The following is a 20,408-nucleotide window of genomic DNA, read 5'->3' on the forward strand; positions in this document are numbered from 1 at the left end:
CTCTTAGGTATATAACAAAAAGAATTGGAAAGAGGGACTTGGCCAGATATTTGTATGCCAATGTTCATAATAGCATTATTCACAATAATTAAAAGGTGGAAACAACCCAAGTGACCATCAATAGGTGAATGCACAAACAAAATGTGGTCTATATATACAATGGAATATTATTTGGACATTAAAAGGAATGAAGTTCTGATACATGTGATGACATGGATGAACACTGAAGGCATCATGTTGAGTGAAAGAAGCAAGATGCACCTATCGAAATACCTAGAATAAGCACATTCACAAAGACAGAAAGTAGATTACAGGGTACCAGGGACTGCGGCAGGGGAGGAAGGATAGGGAATTATTGTTTAATAGATACAGAACTTCTGTTTGGGGTGACGGAAAAGTTTTGGTAAGAATGGTGGTAATGGTGGCAAAATATTGTGAATGGACTAGGGCAGTGATAAAGGATAAAAGGGGATAGATAGGATGCATAACTGATAGGAACTGGTGCATATTTAGATGTGGGTGATGAAGGAGAAAGAAGTAAAGGATATCTCAGGTTTCTGATGTGGTTTACTAGGTATATATTAGTGACACTCACCTACAGAGCCATAAACATAATTTAGAGGAAGAAGATGAAGTATTTGGTTTAAAACCTATTTATGTAAGGCATCTAAGTAAAGATATCTATAACATATTAGACAAAACACAGAACTCAGAAGTCAAAATTCTTTTTAGAAGATCTGATAAACAAATATTTAAACAGGTTATTATAGAATCACACTGGCAATGAAAAAGGGATATTAATCAAGAATTATAGAGTTTCACAATAACCTGAAAAATATAAAGTACTTCAAATTGGAATTAAGTAAGTTAAAAACACATTTCCATGACTACCTCAGCTGCTTTGCCGTTGTAAAGGCGAAAATGATTGCAGGCCTTAAGATTGAGTGCGATGGTACTATCAGGAATTTGCTGAAGGTAAACAGCCAGAACTTCTTGAGACACATCATAGTAATCCAACTTGTAGTAACAGAGGGCCACATAAACATTGAGAGCAAGGTATTCCCTATTAAATGAAAGAAATAAGGGTTAACAGTTTTTCTACTTCACAGAAATACTACCAAACTACAAAGGTATTTTTTAATGGCTCAAATAGACAGTAAGGCAAATGGGACAGTCAACGAACTTGCCTTGTAAAGAAGAAAAGCAATATATAATCACACATTATTTTTTCCTTTTTGCATTGTAATATTTTGGTGTTTTGATATAATAGAGTAAAAAATAACAACTAGAGAAGGAAGAAAAATTGGGCGATTATGAAGGTAAAGCAAAAGAGGAGAGAAAAGAAGTGGATGAGCTATTGTGGGGGTATATGTAAGTGGTCAGTGATATAAAATTGGAATGTTAATTTTTCAAAATTGTTTATTTCTAATTTTGTCAGCAAGTTACCTATAGTGTAAATACAACACTGAGATGTATACATCTAGACCATCATTCCCAACTGGGGCAATATCACTGCAAAAGTAAGTTTTTGATTAGGGAGGTAGAGAGGTATGAAAAAATCATATTCATTTTATGTGTAAAGTGTGTATATATATAAATATATATACAGTGCATAAATAGATATACAGTATATCTGAGGTACTAAAATTTCATGGGGGCAGGGTAGACGCAATTAGGGGGGAAAAAAGCCTAAAAAGGCTCCTTAGGTGACAATGAAAAAGAGGTAGAGACATCCTGATCTATACAAACCTGATCTAGGTCCTCAGCCAAACTAGCTACAGAAAAACCGACAAAATGAAAGAGATTTTGAATAGTCAAAAAAAGACACAGACCTGTTATCTAGAAGTATTCGCTTATATATATCAATAGCTTCTTGGTAGTGAGAGCGCATATAGTGTATTGAGGCCAAACTAAGTTGATCTTCTGTGATATCCTGAAGATTTTGATGAAAGTTCATCAATTTCTTCTCATCATTAAACTAAAATTGTGACAGAGAAAAATACATGTAAAGATCCACATTGGTGTACAGTTAAGAGATCAATACATATCTTATGGAGACTTTAACTCATTCCCCTTCTGTCTTTGTGTCTCTATCTTCTCCCTATTTCCCTTCTGTTCCTTGTCTTCTCCTTACTCTTTCAGGGAAAGGATGAAAATAGCCTCTGGAGGCAGAGCCTTAACAAGGAAAGCCTTTAAATGACAACTAACATAAATTACTTGACCTTGACCATCCCCCCTTCTTATCTTCTTTTCCTGTTCTATTTCTTTCTTAATATTTCCTCCCCTTTCTTTTTAATATGTCTCCTTACTTTTACCCTTTACACAATGTTTATGTTCTTTTTTATCTCTTTTTCCTTAGTGGACAACGTGGAAACAAAATGTAATGTGGGGAATTCCAGGGAAGATGGTGGAGTAGGGAGCGCCAAGACTCTGTCCTCCCACCCAAACAACTATTAAACAGGCAGGAGCTGTTTTAAACAATTATTTTGATACTCTAGAGGCCCAAAGAACACTGTAAAGCATCCAGGGAAGAGTGGGACGAAGGGGCAGAAAAATTGTGATGCTAAAATGTAAATGCATAAAAAGTAATGATAACCTAGGTTTTTGGACATCAAGGACAAAGAGCGGTAACAAGTACAAAAAAAATTGGGGGGGGGAAGAGGGCGATTTAGGAAAAGTATATGTGCATGCCATTGAAGTTAAATTGGTATTAAATTAAATATGATTGTTACATATTTAGGATGTGTACCAGTTTGAATGTATTATGTCCCCCAAAACGCCATTATCTTTGACATAATCTTGTGTGGGCAGGTGTATTGCTGTTGATTAGATTGTAATTCTTTGAGTGTTTCCATGGAGATGTGCCCCACACAACTATGAGTGAAGACTCTGCTTGGATAGTTTCCACGGAAGTGTGGCCCCATCCATTCAGCGTGGGCCTTGATTAGTTTACTGGAGCACTATATAAGCTCAGACAGAAGGAGGAAGCTTTGCCACAGCCAAGAGGGACACTTCGAAGAATGCACAGAGAGCTGAAAGAGTAGCTGCAGATGAGAGACAGTATGAAGACAGCCGCTGAAAGCAGACTCTTGCTCTGGAGAAGCTAAGAGAGGACAAACACCCCAAGAGCAACTGAGATTGACATTTTGAAGAGAAGCTGAGGGCTAGAGAGGAACATCCTGGAAGAAAGCCATTTTGAAACCAGAACTTGGAGAAGATGCCAGCCACGTGCCTTCCCAGCTAACAGAGTTTTTCCGGACGCCATTGCCCATCCTCCAGAGAAGGTATCTGATTGTTGATGTATTTACCTTGGAAACTTTGTGGCCTTAAGACTGTAACTGTGTAACCAAATAAACCCCATTTATAAAAGCCAATCCACTTCTGGTGTTTTGCATTCAGGCAGCATTAGCAAACTAGAACAGGATGTTAAATTTTAACCCCATGGTAACCACATGGAAAACAGATGAAAAATATATCCAGATAGAAGTGAGAAGGCAGTCAACATAGTAGAACACAAAAAAGCAAATAAATATAAAAGTAGGCATTAACAGACATGAGGGACAATCAAGGTATAAGACTTACAAAGGCTAAATAGGAAAATGGCAGAAGAAAGTCCTGTACTATCAATAGTGACTTTTAATATAAATGGATTAAATGTTCCAGTCAAAAGGCAGAGAGATTGTAAGGATGGATTAAAAAAAAGCATGACCTAGTTTTATGCTGTCTGCAAGAGACTCACCTTAGAGTCAAAGATATAAGTAGGTTGAGGGTAAAAGGATGGAAAAAATATATACCATGCAAGTAGTAACCAAAAGAGAGCTGGGGTGGCTACACTAGTATCAGATAAAATAGACATTAAGTCAAAAACAGTCATGAGGAGAAAAGATGGTCATTATATACTGACAAAGGGGATAATTCAACAGGAAGATGAAACCATGTAAATATATATGTACCTAGCAGCAGAGACCCAAAATACATGAATCAAATACTGACAGAATTGAAGGGAGAAACTGATGGTTCTATATTAAGCAGGGGACTTTAACACACCACTCTCAACAATGGATAGAATATCTAGTCAGAAGATCAGTAAGGAAGTACAGGACTTGAATGATAAACTAAACCAACTAGATCTAACAGACGTGTCTAGAACACTTCACCTAACAAAAACAGAATACACGTTCTTTTGAAGTATACACAGCTCATTCTCCAGGATAGACCATGTGTTGTGTGACAAAACAAGTCTCAATAAATTATACAATATTGAAATCATACAATGTACATTCTATGAACCAACAGAATGAAGCTAGAAATCAGTAACAGGGAGAAATGGAAAATTCAAAAATATGAGGAAATTAAACAACACACTCTTAAACAACCAATGGGTAGAGGAAATCACAAGCAAAATTAGGAAATATCTTGAGGCTAATGAAAATGAAAATACAACCTATCAAAACTTATGTGATGCAGTAAAGGCAGTGCTGAGAGTGAAATTTATAGCTCCAACTGTTCATGTTAAAAAATGAAGAAAGACTTCAAATCAGAGCTGCAACCTTAAAACTGGAAAACCTAGAAAAAGAAGACAAACTAAACCCAAAGTAAGCAGAAGGAAGGAAATAACAAAGATCATAGCATGGATAAATGAAATAGAAAACAAAAAATCTAGAGAGAGAATCAACAAAATCAAAAGTTGGTTCTTGGAAAAGATCAACAAAATCTTAGCTAGACTGACAAAGAAACAAAGAGGATACAAATTATGAAATCAGAAATTAAAAGGAAGACATTACCACCAATTCTGTTAAAATAAAAAGGACTATAAGAGGATACTTTAAACAACTGTATGGCAATAAATTAGATAACCTAGATGAAATGAACAAATTCTTAGAAACACACAAAGTACCTACATTGACTCAAGAAGAAACAGATCTTAAACCAATTACTAGTAAAGAGATTGAATCAGTAATCAAAAATCTCCCAAAAGAGAAAAGCCCAGGACCAGATGGTTTCACATGGAATTCTACTAAATATTCCAAGAAAACTTAACTTCAATTCTGCTCAAACTCTTCCAAAAAAACTGAAGAGGAGGAAACCCTCCCTACCTCATTCTGTGAGGCCAAATCACCCTCGTACCAAAGCCAGACAAAGATAACAAAAGAAAACCATAGGACACTATCTCTTACGAATATAGCTGCAAAAATCCTCGACAAAATACTAGCAAACCAAATCCAACAACATATTAAAAGAACTATATACTATGATCAAGTGGGATTTACCTCTGGTTCAAAAAAAGAAAATTAATTAATGTAATACACCACATTAACAGACTGAAGGAAAAAGCACACATGATCATCTCAAAGATGCAGAAAAGGTATCTGAAAAAATACAGCACCCTTTCTTGATAAAAACTCTTAGAACACTAAGAATATAAAGAAACTTCCTCAACTTGACAAAGGGCGTATCTGAAAAGCCCACAGCTAGCATACTACTCAATGGTGAAAGACGGAAAGCTTTCCCTCTGACATCAGGAACAAGACAAAGATGCCCACTGTCACCACTCTTATTCAACATTGTACTGGAAATTCTCACCACAGCAATTAGGCAGGAAAAATAAAAGGCATCCAAACTGGAAAGGAAGAAGTAAAACTTTCCCTTTTTGCAGATATGATCCTATATAAAGAAAATCCCGAAAAAAGCCACAACAAAGCTCCTAGAGCTAATAAATGAATTCAACAAAGTGGCGGGATACAAGATCAACATACAAAAATCAGTACTGTTTCTATACACAAGCAATGAACAATGGGAAGAAGTTAAGAAAAAATTCCATTCACAATAGGGACTAAAAGAATCAAATAACTGGGAATAAATTTAACCAAGGATAGTAAAGGACTTGTACACAGAAAACTATAAAACATTGCTGAAAAAAGTTAAAGAAAAATTAAATAAATGGAAGGATATTCCATGTTCATGGATTAGAAGACTAAATATTGTTAAGATGTCAATATTACTCAAAGAAATTTATAGATTTAATACAATCTCAATCAAAATTCCAGTTTGCAGAAATGAAAAACCCAATCATCAAATTCATATGGAAGGGTTACAGGCTCCTAATAGTCATAACCATCTTGAAAAAGAGTAACGAATTTGGAGGACTCACATTTCCTGATCTTAAAACTTACTACAGAGCCACAATAATCAAAACAGCATGGTACTGGATAGTCATATAGACTATCCATGAGTCTCTATGACAAGGATAATCATATAGACTCATGGAATAGAACTGAGAGCTCAGAAATAAACCCTCACATTATGGCCAACTGATTTTTTTTTTTTTTTTTTAGCAGTATGTCAGTGATTTTATTATAAAAGTATTAATATGTCGAAATTGTAAGGAAGAATACATAACCTGTGATTAATGAATAGATGACTGTTTTAAAAATTATTTAACAGATTAATAAGTTCTCAAAACACTGCAAACCTAGAGTCAAGATCAGATATGCAGGAAGGGCAGATACCAAAAAATGGAAAACTTCTGATTTTGCCAAGTTATGATATTAAAACAAAGTCAACCTTGGACTATTCCCAGTCCTAGTTTACAAAGACATTTTTCCACAAAAAGTAACATCTCATAGTAAAGTCTTTTCACTGGTGACTGACAGTTTTTTGAGTAGTGTGAATTAGAAATGTGAAAGTAGCAGTAGCTCCAGCTAGATATCCCAAAAGGCCACACTATGCCAAGCCCTAACCAACAAAATACCCAGGTCCCTATACGAAACTCTGTAAAAGTTTCACTAAGTTTTTCAGAAACATTAATCCTCCAGAGTGTTCCTATACCAGAGATGTCTCAAAACCCAGAGGCAACAGCCTCTTCAAGAACATCAACTAGATGCAGCCCCCTGCCCCATAATGTTGACATCCCGTTTCAATATGAACATTAGTGTGGGCACTGCCTGGATATCCCCGAAGGTTGAGGAAGTGATTAAATGAGAGGAAGGGGTAGCAACGGGCAAGATAGGATTTAACAAAGGATTATGAATACTGAATCTTTATATTAACACTTTTTTAGATGCTAGAGTATTGGAATAGCTAGAAGAAAATAACTGAAAAGGTGGAACTGTAACCCATAACATTCTTTAAAATCTGCTCTATAGTTAAATGGTACTTTGAAAGTTATCACTATTCTGTATATTTTACAATAAGGAGATAACTAAAAATATGGAACTGTAACCCATAACATCCCTTGAAGTTACCTATATAACTAGTTAAATTGTACTTTGAAAGTTACCACCTTTCTGTATATATATTTCAAAATAAGGAAATAAACTAAAATTGTGGAACTGTAACCCATAACATTCTTTGAAATTTGCTCTCTAGCTACTTGTTAGATTGTACTTTGAAAATTGTCACTGTTCTGTATATATGTTACATTTCACAGTGGAAAATGTAAAAAAGTAAAATAAAATAATTTTTTTAGAAAAGAAAAAGTAATAGGGAAAGGAGATTACTTTTTCAAGAAATTTGACTTTGAAAAGGATGGAGAACAATTGGGAGATGGGAATTCAAAGCGGGAAATTTTTGTTTGTTTTTGTTTTTAGGTGAGCTGATAAATACATATAATCAGAATTGACGTAAGAAAAAATAGAGTTGATGACTGAAGACACCGGAGCAAGTTCTAATGACTTGTACCTGGAGACGTTAATTAGCAAGTCTTTTATGCAGAGAAAGATCTTAGTAACAGCCTTCCACAGACTCTGTTTCTGATCTGTCTCACGGAATGTGAAACTCGGGGCTTTTGTTCCAGGCAGGAACTTTAGCTGGTATTGCTGTTGCTGTGGTTGTAGGTCCAGTACATATCCGGCTGATCTCTGCTGTCTGTGGAAACATTTTTTATACAGGAAACTCTTTCTTTGGAACCAGTTTTTGACCTGACTGGGTGACAGGTCCAGGCATTGTGCCAGCATTTGTACCTGCCGGGCATCAACATTTCTGGTGTGTCTGAAATGGATCCACAGTGTCTCCAGGAGGGGCTTGCTGACTCGACGTTGCCTCACCCTCCTAGGATGCTTTGCTCTCTTGTGGTCAAATACTCCCTTCTTCCAGGTCTTTTCCTTTTTAGGCATCAAGCTGTGCTTCTCAAAATTGTAATCACCTACTGCTGCTTTGTGGAGAGCCTCCCTTCTCTTAGAAGTAGTGGGAGTATAGTGCCCGGTATGGGACTTCCTCATGTTTCCAGCACAAGGCTCTCGGTGAGCAGAAATATTTCTTAGAAATTCCTCGGCCAACTGATTTTTAACAATGTGGCAAAGATCACTCAATTGGGTAAGAATAGACTCTTCAACAATTGGTACTAGGAAACTGGATCTCCATTTGTAAACAAAACAAAACAAAACAAAAAAAGGAGGACCCCTTACCTCACATCATATACAAAAATCAAATCAAACTGGGTCAAGAACCTTAATATAAAACCTTAATATAAGAACCAGAACTATCAAACTCCTAGAAGAAAACTTTGGGAAGCATCTTCAGGACCTTGTGTTGGGCAATGATTTCTCAGACTTTACACTCAAAGCACAAACAACAAAAAAAATTAAACAGGTCCTCATCAAAATTAAAAACTACTGTTCCTCAAAGGACTTTATCATGAAAGTAAAATGACAACCTATAAAATGGTAGAAATTATTTGGAAACCACATATTTGATAAAGGTTTAATATCTAGAATATATAAAGAAATCCTTCAACTTAACAAAAAGACAAACAACTCAATTAAAAAACCAACAAAACACTTGAACAGACATCTCCCTAAAGAAGATATACAAATGTCCAGAAAGTACATGAAAAAATACTCAAGGTCATTAGCTATCAGGGAAATGCAAATCAAAACCACAATGAGATACCATTTGACACCCATTAGAACAACTGCTATTAAAGGAAAAAAAAAAAAACAGAAAATAACAAGTGTTGGAGAGGATGCAGAGAAATAGGAACACTCATGCATTGCTGGTGGCAAAGCAAAATGGTGCAGTTGCTATGGAAGACAGTTTGGCGGTTCCTCACAAAGCTAAGTATAGAACTACCAAATGATCTGGCTATCCCACTACTAGGTATATACCCAAAAGAACTGAAAGCAGGGACTCGAATAGACATTTGCATGGTGGCTTTATTCACAATTGTCAAAAGATGGAAAAGATGGAAGCAACCCAAGTGTCCCTCAGCTGATGAATGGATAAAATGTGGTATATATATACATATACATATATATATATATATGTATATATATATATATGTATATGTGTGTGTGTATATATATATATATACACACACATATACACATTAATACATATATATACATATACACACACACACACAATGGAATATTATTCAGTCATAAAAAGGAATGAAGTCCTGATACATGCAACAACATGGATAAACCTTGAAGACATCATGTTGAGTGAAATAAGCTAGACACAAAAGGACAAAATTGTATGATCTCACTGTTTTGAAAACAATTAGAATAAGCAAACTCATAGAGTCAGAATTTAGAATACAGGTTGCCAGGGAATGGGTCAGGGTGGGGGGTAAGGAATGGGAAGTGAAGGCTTTCGATATACAGGGTTCCTAGTTGGAATAATGGAAATGTTTTGGTAATGGATGGTGGCAATGGTAGCACAACATTGCGAACGCAATTAACAGCACTGAAATATATATCTGAATATGATTAAAAGGGTATATATGGTAATGGAATAAAATTTTTTTAAAAAATCCATGGAACTGCCCACCTTGCCTGTGCCCGCTCCTAGCCAGTGGTTGTCCATGCACCCAGCATCCAGCAAGACTCTCAGTGTGCCGACGGAGTGGACATGGGCAAAGCGATAGTGGCCAGGATCGGACTGGGGCTGCTGCTTCTGGCACTGCTCTTACCCATGCAGATCTATTCAAATCAAACAACTGCCATAACGCTTTCAAGTAACTCCTCCCAGAACACCTTGGTTGCCCCAAGTCCAGCTAATGCCACCACCCCAGGAGGTGGCAGTGCCCTGCAGTCTATAGCCAGCCTCCTAGTGATCTCACTCTCCCTTTTACAACTTTACTGCTAAGAGACTCAGGTCAAGAGTCTTCCCATCTTCTGAACCCAACCCAAATGGCATCTAAAGTCCAGTGTGACAAGGAAAAAACAGTTCTTCATTGAATCTGTTGGTTCCACACCTTATTGATGCAGAAAATGTTAAGAATCCCAATTTTAACTGGTTTGAAGAACACGTGAAGGATTTGACTAGATGATGAATGCCAATATTAAATATTCTGGAGTTTTATGTAGAAGATGCAGACAGACAACATCCAAAATGAAGAGAGGATTTCCTTAAATGTGACAAGAAATATGGACCCTTAAAAGCGTACCTTGAAAAACAAATAGATTTTCTCTTATCTAGAGAGAAGCAATGGGGTGTGGAATGGAGATTCAGTTTTCATTTGGTACATTAAATATATAGGGCCATGAAATGATTAGGCAACACAAAAGCTTCCATGATTCTATTCATGTGTACATTAGAAGGAACCTCCAGGTGTTACTGTAAATTCCACATGTACTATTTCACCAATACTAATTTAATGCTGATAAACTCTGGATAAAAGTTTTACATTGTTAAGCTATCACTGTTCTGTTGGGAACTGAACTCTTATTTCTGAGGCTTTGGATTTGACATTATATTTGACTTTTTATGTAGTAATTGACATGTGCCAGTGCAATGATGTGTTGGAATGAATAAATCTTGCTTATACACTTCTAAAATTATATGGGAGGCATTTCCCATCACATTCCCATCCACCAACAGCACCAGATTCATTTAGCTGAACTGATTCCAAAGAGTAGAAGTGCACTGACCTCAACCAATGTCAAAACGCTGCTTTTTTGTTTCTGCATATGTTGAATACTTTTTACAATTTAATAAGTGATCGGTCTTGAAAGTAAAATTGACAAGTCTTGAAATTTAAAAGGCAAATGTGAAGGAGCCAAAAATAACATAAATCCAGTATTTGAGAAGTGAGGAATGGAACCTATCTTGCATTAAATTTGCAAAAACTTCAATACTTTTCCTGTAAATACTTTTTTTTAAATTTTATGAATCAGGATAGCCACATTTGGAACACTTTCTGTATCAGTTAATATTTTTTAGCTAGTTAGAACTTGGTCCTAAGCCTAAAGTTGGCTTGATTCCAGAAAGTAAATCTTTTACAATGGCCTCAATGCACAGAAACCTTTATAAAAATACATACCCTTAACTATATGATGGTACTATGACAAGTTGATTGTACACCATAGATGATTGTATGGTATGTGAATGAATACATCTCAGTAAAACTGAATTTAATTAAAAAAATAGATACCCTATGAAGTTTTTTGTTCACATGGTCACACACTGATGCTCTGATGTTCCAGTATCTAATATGGCCACAGTAGTCTTCATAGCCAGTCATCTTTTCCCCCTCTTTAGAAACGTACATGGGAACAACCAACTCCAACAAGCTACTGTGTATGTGAATGAACACTCCCTCTTGCTCTATATTTGAATGCTATCCATCTACTTTGGATTCTATATTGTGTTTGTGTATTTATGCTTTGATTCATAGTAACTTATCATGTAATAGGATTGATTTGCATTGAATACAAACCGTAAATAAAAAATGGCTAAAAAAAGAGCAAAAAAAAATTCATGGAACTGCACTACACAGAGTGAACCCTATTGTAGATATGGATTTTGTTAATAGTACGATTATAAAAATGTGCGATCACCAATTGTAACAAATGTTCTGCATCAATTCAAGATGGTGGTGGTGGGATAGTATATGGGAATTCTGTATTTTATGCATGATTGTTTTCTAAATCCACAACTTCTCTAATAAAAATTTTTTTAATGTAATGTGACTTAGTGACTACAGTTTTCAATTTTCTCTTCTATACTTTTTAATTCACGCTTCAGTTTCTATACATTGTTGTTTCAGGTTGTCAAAATTCCATTCCAACCTTGTACACTTATTTTGTTAAGTGGGTACTAGTTACACATGGGATAGAACAGACATATTCTTTTTGATAGTGATCTTTAGTATGTAGATTCCTCATTTATAGTATAGAGATTGACTTCTGAGCTTTAAAATTTTTAAAAATAAGCTGTTTTCAAAAAAAAATAAACTCTGAAGCTGACTTCTAGTTTGATCATTGATATATTATAAGTAATTTTCATGAAGTATTTAAATCTTGTCTTGATGTGGTAGGTAAATGGATGCAGCTACTATATTCCAAAGTCTAGCTTGGAAAGGTTTCTATTGAGTCTAACTTTTTATTATCTACTTTTACTTTGGTTAACTGAAAAATAAACATCATGAAAACAGAGGTTCTAAATATCACTATTTCACTGGACATAAAAAACTGGAAACAATTCAGTTGACCAAGAATAGGAACATGATTTGGTAACTTATGGCATATTTAGTAGCGGGACACTATAAAGACATTAAAATTCAAGGCATAGATGTGAGGTTCCAAATTAAAATTCTACAGACAACATAGGACTAGGGAAAAATGGAGAAAAACTAGTCCATTCAGAGGTGGCACCCTAAGCTTAGTTTCAAACAACTGTTGCTTGTAGACATGTGACTTCAGAATATTTAAATTTTCTAATTTTTTAAGAGAAACCAGAAATCCAAATGTTTGTGACATTCCCTATTATTTAAATGTTTAAAATTTGGAATACTATTTTGAAAACATATCTGCTGTCCATTCTCTATCCATGAACTCATTTACATTCTCGTCTATAGAATATCTAGTGATGTGGGAAAACGTTCATATATTTTTAAGTTTAAAACCTTGTTATAAAGCAGAATATATACTATGATCCCAATTTTGTAAAATGAGAAATGCATTTTTAAAAGACTGGAAAAGAGCTAAATAATATAGTAGTTATCTCTAAGTGGCAAATTTACATGAAATCAATTTTTTTCCTTCTGATTTTTCTCTATTTTCTAAAAGTTCTGTAATAAACATATTTATTTTTGTAATCAGCGAAAAAAACACAATAAAATATTTTTCTTAAAATTGAATCAAAGACTTCCACTTCTAATAGTAGAGTAGCTTGTTACAAGTTCGCCCATCAAGAACTAAAAAAGCTTGAAAAATATTGAAAAATCTGTGTGAAGCCATTAGAGAGCAACCAAGGCAGTGAGGACTTGAGATGCCATGTTCCAAAAGAAAAGACAAGTGCAGAGAGGTGAGCCTGATATTTAGCATCACTTTTTTCCTCCAGGCATCTGCCAATTCTCAACTGGCAACTGAGATACCAAAAATGAAGCAGAGTTTCAAGAAGTCATATGGGCTTAATGGACAAAAATTAGTGTTCAGGGCCCAGTAGATTTTCATCTGGTTTGGTTGAAAAGCTACCTTAGCAGCAGAGGTGAAAAGAAAATAGACCAGGCCTCAGAAAGACTAAAGACCAACTTTAAATTAGTGCAATCCCTGGCAGGAATAAGGTTATTTGTCTCAGAAGAAGTGCCTGACAGAAGAAAGTAAATCCTCTCTGGAAGAGATAATATCATCTCTCAAATTATCTGTATATATTTTCACACACAATAGTTAGCATTCAATATGGCCAAGCATACCAGGAGACAAGAGTATCTGATCAAAAAATAAGAAAAGAAACAGACTACAGAAACAATCTCTTAGGAGATGTAGTTATTGGAATTATTAGACAGGGGCTTTAAAATACCCATTATTCAATATGTTTAAGAAATTAAATTAAAAATTGGGGAATTTTAACAAAGAATTAGAAATTTTTTAAAAAAGCAAAAATAGAACTGAAAATAAAATAACTGCAATTAAGAACTAAGAGGATGGGTTTCATAGATTAGATACAGATGGGGAGAGAGGATTAGTAAACTGGAAGAAATTGCTGCTGAAAATATACAGAAAATATGGAAAAGAGTACTTAGAGACATGGGTGACATAATGAAAAGACATATTACACACATATAATTAAGGTTTGAGGAGGAAAAAGGAGAATGTAGTACAGAGAAAATTTGAAAAGATAATGGCCAAGGATTTTCCCAAACTGAGAAAAGATACCAAAGCACTATGAAACCCATGTGGTTAAGATGCAAAGAAAACCAAACCTAGGCACATCATAATAAACATGCTAAAAATCAAAGGCAATGAAGAAATCTCAAACATAGAAAAAAAATACCTCCAAAGAAGCAACAAGACTGACAACTCATTTTTCAGCAGAAACAATGGAAACCAAAAAGCAATAAGTAACTTCATAGAAGTAAAGGAAAACACCCATCTATCTATACAGAATTTTATATCCAGAAAAAAAATCCTTAAAAATGGTGAAATAGAGATTTTTCATCAAAAACTGAGATAATCCATCGCAAGCAGACTTATAGCAAAAGAAATATTAAAAGAAGTTCTTCAAATAGAAGTAAAATGATTTCAGGTGGAAGCACAAAGATGCAGGAAGAAATGAAGAGCAATGGAAAGAATAAATGTAGTTAAATATAAATGCATTATTGACTTCAAAAAACAGCAATAGTAATGTCTTGTGGAATTAGAAACATAGAGAAAATTAATTAAAATACATTTCAAATCTGCACAAAAGATCGGAGGGAGTAAATGAGTTTAAATGATCTCTTCAGAAATTTAAATCCACCAGAAAACTCCTATGCCAGCTAAGTCCCAAAACCCAGAGGCAATAGCCTCTTTAAGAACATCAACCAGATGTGTCCCCTTTTCCCATAATATCAATACCCCTTTTCAACATGAACAGTTAGGGTGGTCACTGACTAGATATCCCTGAAGATCGGGAAAGTGATTAAACTAGAGGAAGGGGTAGCAACAGACAAGATGGAATGTAACAAAGGATTACGAAGACTGAATCTCCACACAATTTTCTTCTTCTTAGTTGCTAGGGTATTAGAATAGCTAGAAGGAAAGAATTGAAGTGGTGGAACTGTAACCCATAGCATCCTTGGAAATTTGTCCTATAGCTACTTGTTAAATCGTAATTTGAAAGCTATACCTTTTTGTATATATGTTAGGTTTCACAATAAGGAAATAACTGAAACTATGGTACTGTAACTCGTAATATTTTTGGAAATGTCCTATATATCTACTTGTTAAATCATACTTTGAAAGATTTTATCTTTTTGCATATATGTTGTACGTCATTAATAAGGAAAAAACTGAAACTGTGGAACTGTAACCCATAACATTCTTTGAAATTTGCTCTCTAACAACTTGTTAAACTGCACTTGGAAAGTTATCACTTCTATGTATACATGTTACATTGCACAATTAAAAAAGTGACTAAAAAATATTAAGGGAAAATAATTGGCAACCTAAAATTATGTACCTAGCTAAGAAAGAGGACAAATGAAGACACTGTCAGACAAAAAAAAATGACCTATGGTGTGAACACTGGTAAAAGTACTAACTAATATTAAACTGTAATACATAAAAGACCCATGCTAGAGTAACTGCTAAAATAATATTAAAAGTTTGCATAACTAAGAAGTGAATGAAGAGTAAACATGGAATAATAAAAACAATCAATACAAAAGAAGACAAGAAAGGAGAGAAAAGGGAACATAGACCAGTTAGAACAAATAAAAAACAAATAGTAAGATGGCAGTTACAAAGCTGACCATATCAGTAATTACATTATATTAAGTAAATTAAATACTAGAGTTTCCAAAAAATGAAGATATTTTAACTGGATTTTGAAAAATGTAAAACTCATTTATATGCTATTTATAAGAAAGATACTTTAAATATAAGAAAAATAGAAATTAAAAACATGGAAAAAGATAGACTAGGCAAACCCTAAGCCAAGAGTGCTGGTGTAGCTATACAAATATGACATAGTAGACTTTAAGAGGAATTTTTAGTGACAAACGTGCATTTCATAACAATAAATGTTTTAATCCACTAGGAAGACATAATTCTAAATTTGTGTGCACCTAACAGAATTTGAAAAACAAGTAAAGCAACAATTGACAAGACTAAAAAGAGAAAGACACAAGTCTACAAGTAGATGTGAAATTTTAAGCTGCTCTAAAAATTATTATTTTCATATGCTGCCTGTAGATGATTAACTTTCTGTTAAACGAGGTAGCAATATGAATGAAAAGCTTTCAAGTTGTTCATAACCATTAACTCAGTAATTCCATTTCTAGTATGCTAAGAATGGCATTTTTATAATTAAAAATGTAAAACAATCTGAAAGCCAAATAACTAAGAAATGTTAAATAAATTATGGCACATGTTTATGATAGAAGGTTATGAAACCATTTAAAAATCATGTTTTTGAAGACCATTTAGCAACTCGGGAGTAAGCTCATAGTATAAAAGTAAGTGAAAAATAGCAGAATACAAAAATACATATTCAGCATGAGTCCCATTCTGTAAAACAAAGAAACAAACAAAATAAAGATGCAATAAAAATTAATAATCCTAAAAGAAGACACAATATACCAAAAGGTTAAAAGTTGGCTAAATTTGAAGATGGTGGATGCTATTTTCTTTTTTCTCTCTTATTTATATTTTCTTTAATAGAATGAACACATACAACTTTAACAATTTCAAAAAATACTATTTAAAAAATCATTTTATGATGATGTTCAAAATTACTGACATAAGACAATTCTGAAAAGTGTATGTTTATTTCTAGGAATCAGGACAAGGTGTCTTTGAGTCTGTTTCTCATGAGACTATCAGTTAGTTGACTCAAATAAACCTTAAATGACCACTACTTAAGAAGAAATAAAGGCTAAATAAATTAAGAGGGTAAAGATCATTAATGGGGAAGAAAATACTAAAATTACAGCCTATATTCTGCTTGTTCTAGAACTACCATTAACAAGAATTTCTAGTTCGTTCTTTTTCTCCATTGTTGGTAACAAGAAAGAAAGAAAAGTATTTTAAAAACAAAAAGCACGAAATGAGAACATGGATACCTTGTGAGCCAAGTGGAAGAGCAGGCGGTTTTGTAGTCGGCTTTTTGTAGCTGAAAGAAAAATCCAAACTGTTTACCAAAGAATTCAATAGTCTATGACACTTAGTCCCTTGCAGGAATGAAATGAAACTCCAATGACTCTTCCCTAATCCTTACCTTTATGATTCTGATATATCTCTGCTGTAATATATATTGTTTTAGTCTGGTTTCCACAGGCAGTAGCAGCAACAGCATCAAGAACCAGAAGAAAAATGTTCTTAGAGTCTGCTCTTCCCCACCACTCGTTCTGCCTATTATTGTGATCCACAAAACAATACTCCACACACACATGGTAATAGTAGCAGCCCACCTTTGTGATGTTCGAATGCTAAACCAAACACAGGTAATAGATAGTTATGGTCATCTCAACATGTGTATGAATTCAGTCTCATTTAACTGTTCTTCCCAGCATTCTTTGTCAATTTCTTCTGAAATCTCCTTTCTCACCGTCATACTGCCATATTTTCCTGAATACTAGTCCAGTCTCTCTAACATAGATCTGCTAGAATAATAATCTACCACAATGAAACAGTGAGCCAAGCAAAGAAATTAATACCATTCAAGCTTCAGATTCCCTTTTTACTCTTGGAAAATTTTCCTAATTCTGGACACTCCATCCTATTATCTCTTTTACAGTAAAAAGTCATACTTCAATATATTAAAAAGAAAAAAAAATAATACATGGAAAGCAAGATAGCTAACTCAATAGATATATCACCTTCTATGTTTCTGAAATAAAGTCTAGAAACATGAGATTAAGTAAGTAATTTAAAGGACCTTATAACTAAACTAGCACATATGAGACAATTTGGATACAAATTAAGGAAGGCTTCAAGTTCACATTCTCCATGGATTTGAGCCAGAATTCTTTATATATATATAAAGAACATGGATACCTTGTTATATATATACCTTTATATATACACCTTTATATATATATATAAAGAACACGGATATATATATATATATATATATATAATCAGGTTAATTGTCTAAGAATTCACTGCTGGAATATATTCTTCCCTAACAAATACCCACTTTCCCTGCATTTTCTTGAATTTAATTTCATTCTTACTCTTATTATCCTTTATCTTTTCTCTCATGTTTTCCCTTTTGCCCTATTTTTATTGAAAACTTGAGTACAGTTCTTCTGAGATGACTGTCATGACAAGAAGCCTGGCTTCTTCGAGCCATAGTTACTGGGCTTCCTGCTCTGAAGTAAGGAAAGTGGCTATATAATCCACAGCCATAAGAACTTGAACAACTATATCCAACTCCTACCATCTGCATGAATATCCTACCATAACGGAACTTAAAAAAACAACGTGCCCTTTTTCCTCTCTCATCCTTCTCCGTTATGGCTGTAATTTCTTGAGAGGAATATTAACTCTCTCTTAAAACATAAGTTGTTCAAATCCAATATTCTTTGAAGAATGAAGCTATTTTTTGGCTTTTTAATTTCATTTCACTCAAAAAAAAAGGAATGAAATAAATTTTAAAATCTCTAAAATAACTCTTAAACTATGAGTGAAAAATATCAGATATTAAAAGGGCCATTTCACCTTTAAATCCAGCTGCTTCAGCTTGTTTATACATCCCAAGAAAGAAATAGGTACAGGCTAGGTTCACCCAGACTTCAGGATTGCAATTTTCCTCTTTTGTTGCATTTTCATATTCCTGAAATATAAATTAAGCAGTGATCTCGTTTTGGCAGTAAAGCAATTGATGGGGCCATTCTTCTATAATGGAACAGGATTTCTTGGTGAGATTGGACAACTTGACATTTAGGGAATCCTACATGCTCCTCAACTGCTCCTGAAAAGGTTAAATATTGAAGTTAAAGCTCAACCTACCCATGCAGAGCCATTCACAGAATCTTACACTTGTTTTTCCCCTTCGAACACTGATATGCATTTACACACCACAAAAAATGAAAGTAACCAAAATATTTTATTTTTGATAAATTAAAAAGGCATACAATACAGTTGATTTAAAAAAGAAGGGAAAGTTAAAAAAAAAAAAAAAAAAAAAAAAAACAAAGAAAAAAAAGATGTAGTGCCCCCTTGAGAAGCCTGTGGAGAATGCAGGGGTATTGGCCTACCCCACCTCCATGGTTGCTAACATGACCACAGACATAGGGGACTGGTGGTTTGATGGGTTGAGCCCTCTACCACAGGTTTTACCCTTGGGAAGACGGTTGCTGCAAAGGAGAGGCTAGGCCTCCCTATGGTTGTGCCTAAGAGCCTCCTCCCGAATGCCTCTTTGTTGCTCAGATGTGGCCCTGTCTCTCTAGCTAAGCCAACTTGAAAGGTGAAATCACTGCCCTCCCCCCTATGTGGGATCAGACACCCAGGGGAGTGAATCTCCCTGGCAACGTGGAATACGACTCCCGGGGAGGAATGTAGACCTGGCATCATGGGACGGAGAACATCTTCTTGACCAAAAGGGGGATGTGAAAGAAAATAAGCTTCAGTGGCAGAGAGATTCCAAAAGGAGCCGAGAGGTCACTCTGGTGGGCACTCTTACGCACACTTTAGACAACCCTTTTTAGGTTCTAAAGAATTGGGGTAGCTGGTGGTGGATACCTGAAACTATCAAACTACAACCCAGAACCCATGAATCTCGAAGACAGTTGTATAAAAATGTAGCTTATGAGGGGTGACAATGGGATTGGGAAAGCCATAAGGACCACACTCCACTTTGTCTAGTTTATGGATGGATGAGTAGAAAAATAGGGGAAGGAAACAAACAGACAAAGGTACCCAGTGTTCTTTTTTACTTCAATTGCTCTTTTTCACTCTAATTATTATTCTTGTTATTTTTGTGTGTGTGCTAATGAAGGTGTCAGGGATTGATTTGGGTGATGAATGTACCACTATGTAATGGTACTGTAAACAATCGAAAGTACGATTTGTTTTGTATGACTGCGTGGTATGTGAATATATCTCAATAAAATGAAGATTAAAAAAAAAAAAAGGCATACATCAGGTATATACAACACTAACACTAGATAATGATTCTTAGGTCACCTATCCAAAAGTGCTTTGCACTCACTGACATAGAAGCCAACATCTCCCATGCCACCACTCGCTACTCCAGTAAGAGGTAGTCCTTTCAAGAATCACAGATTTTTCTCTCTACAAAGCCCTTCCCACCACTGCCCCATTAGTGCTTCCTAAAATCCTACTCATCCTCCAAGGCCTTGTGAAAATGCCACTTCTTCTATTCAACACTCTATGAAGCCTCAGTCAGCAAGAGTTGCTCTTTCACCTATTCCCATAGCTCTTTATTAAAACATTTAGATTAGGATTGCCCCATTCTGTCCTTGATTTCCAGCTTGCTACTATTACAATGAAAATACATTCAAAATTATACTTATC

General features: G+C 34.8%; 1 protein-coding gene across 1 annotated transcript in view; it reads right to left on the bottom strand.

Annotated features, from left to right (window-relative positions):
- TTC26 (tetratricopeptide repeat domain 26) overlaps positions 1-20,408 on the bottom strand; it is a 112,692-nt gene that overhangs the window by 87,807 nt on the left and 4,477 nt on the right. Inside the window, exons 4-7 of the mRNA XM_037836061.1 lie at positions 18,591-18,705; positions 16,991-17,040; positions 1,833-1,978; positions 892-1,063 (exon numbers count right to left, since the gene is read on the bottom strand). Of these exons, the coding sequence (XP_037691989.1) occupies positions 892-1,063; positions 1,833-1,978; positions 16,991-17,040; positions 18,591-18,705 (483 nt within the window). The remainder of the gene's footprint in view (positions 1-891; positions 1,064-1,832; positions 1,979-16,990; positions 17,041-18,590; positions 18,706-20,408) is intronic.

Source organism: Choloepus didactylus, chromosome 5 (genome assembly GCF_015220235.1).
Source record: "Choloepus didactylus isolate mChoDid1 chromosome 5, mChoDid1.pri, whole genome shotgun sequence".
In the NCBI taxonomy this organism is placed as follows: domain Eukaryota; kingdom Metazoa; phylum Chordata; class Mammalia; order Pilosa; family Megalonychidae; genus Choloepus; species Choloepus didactylus.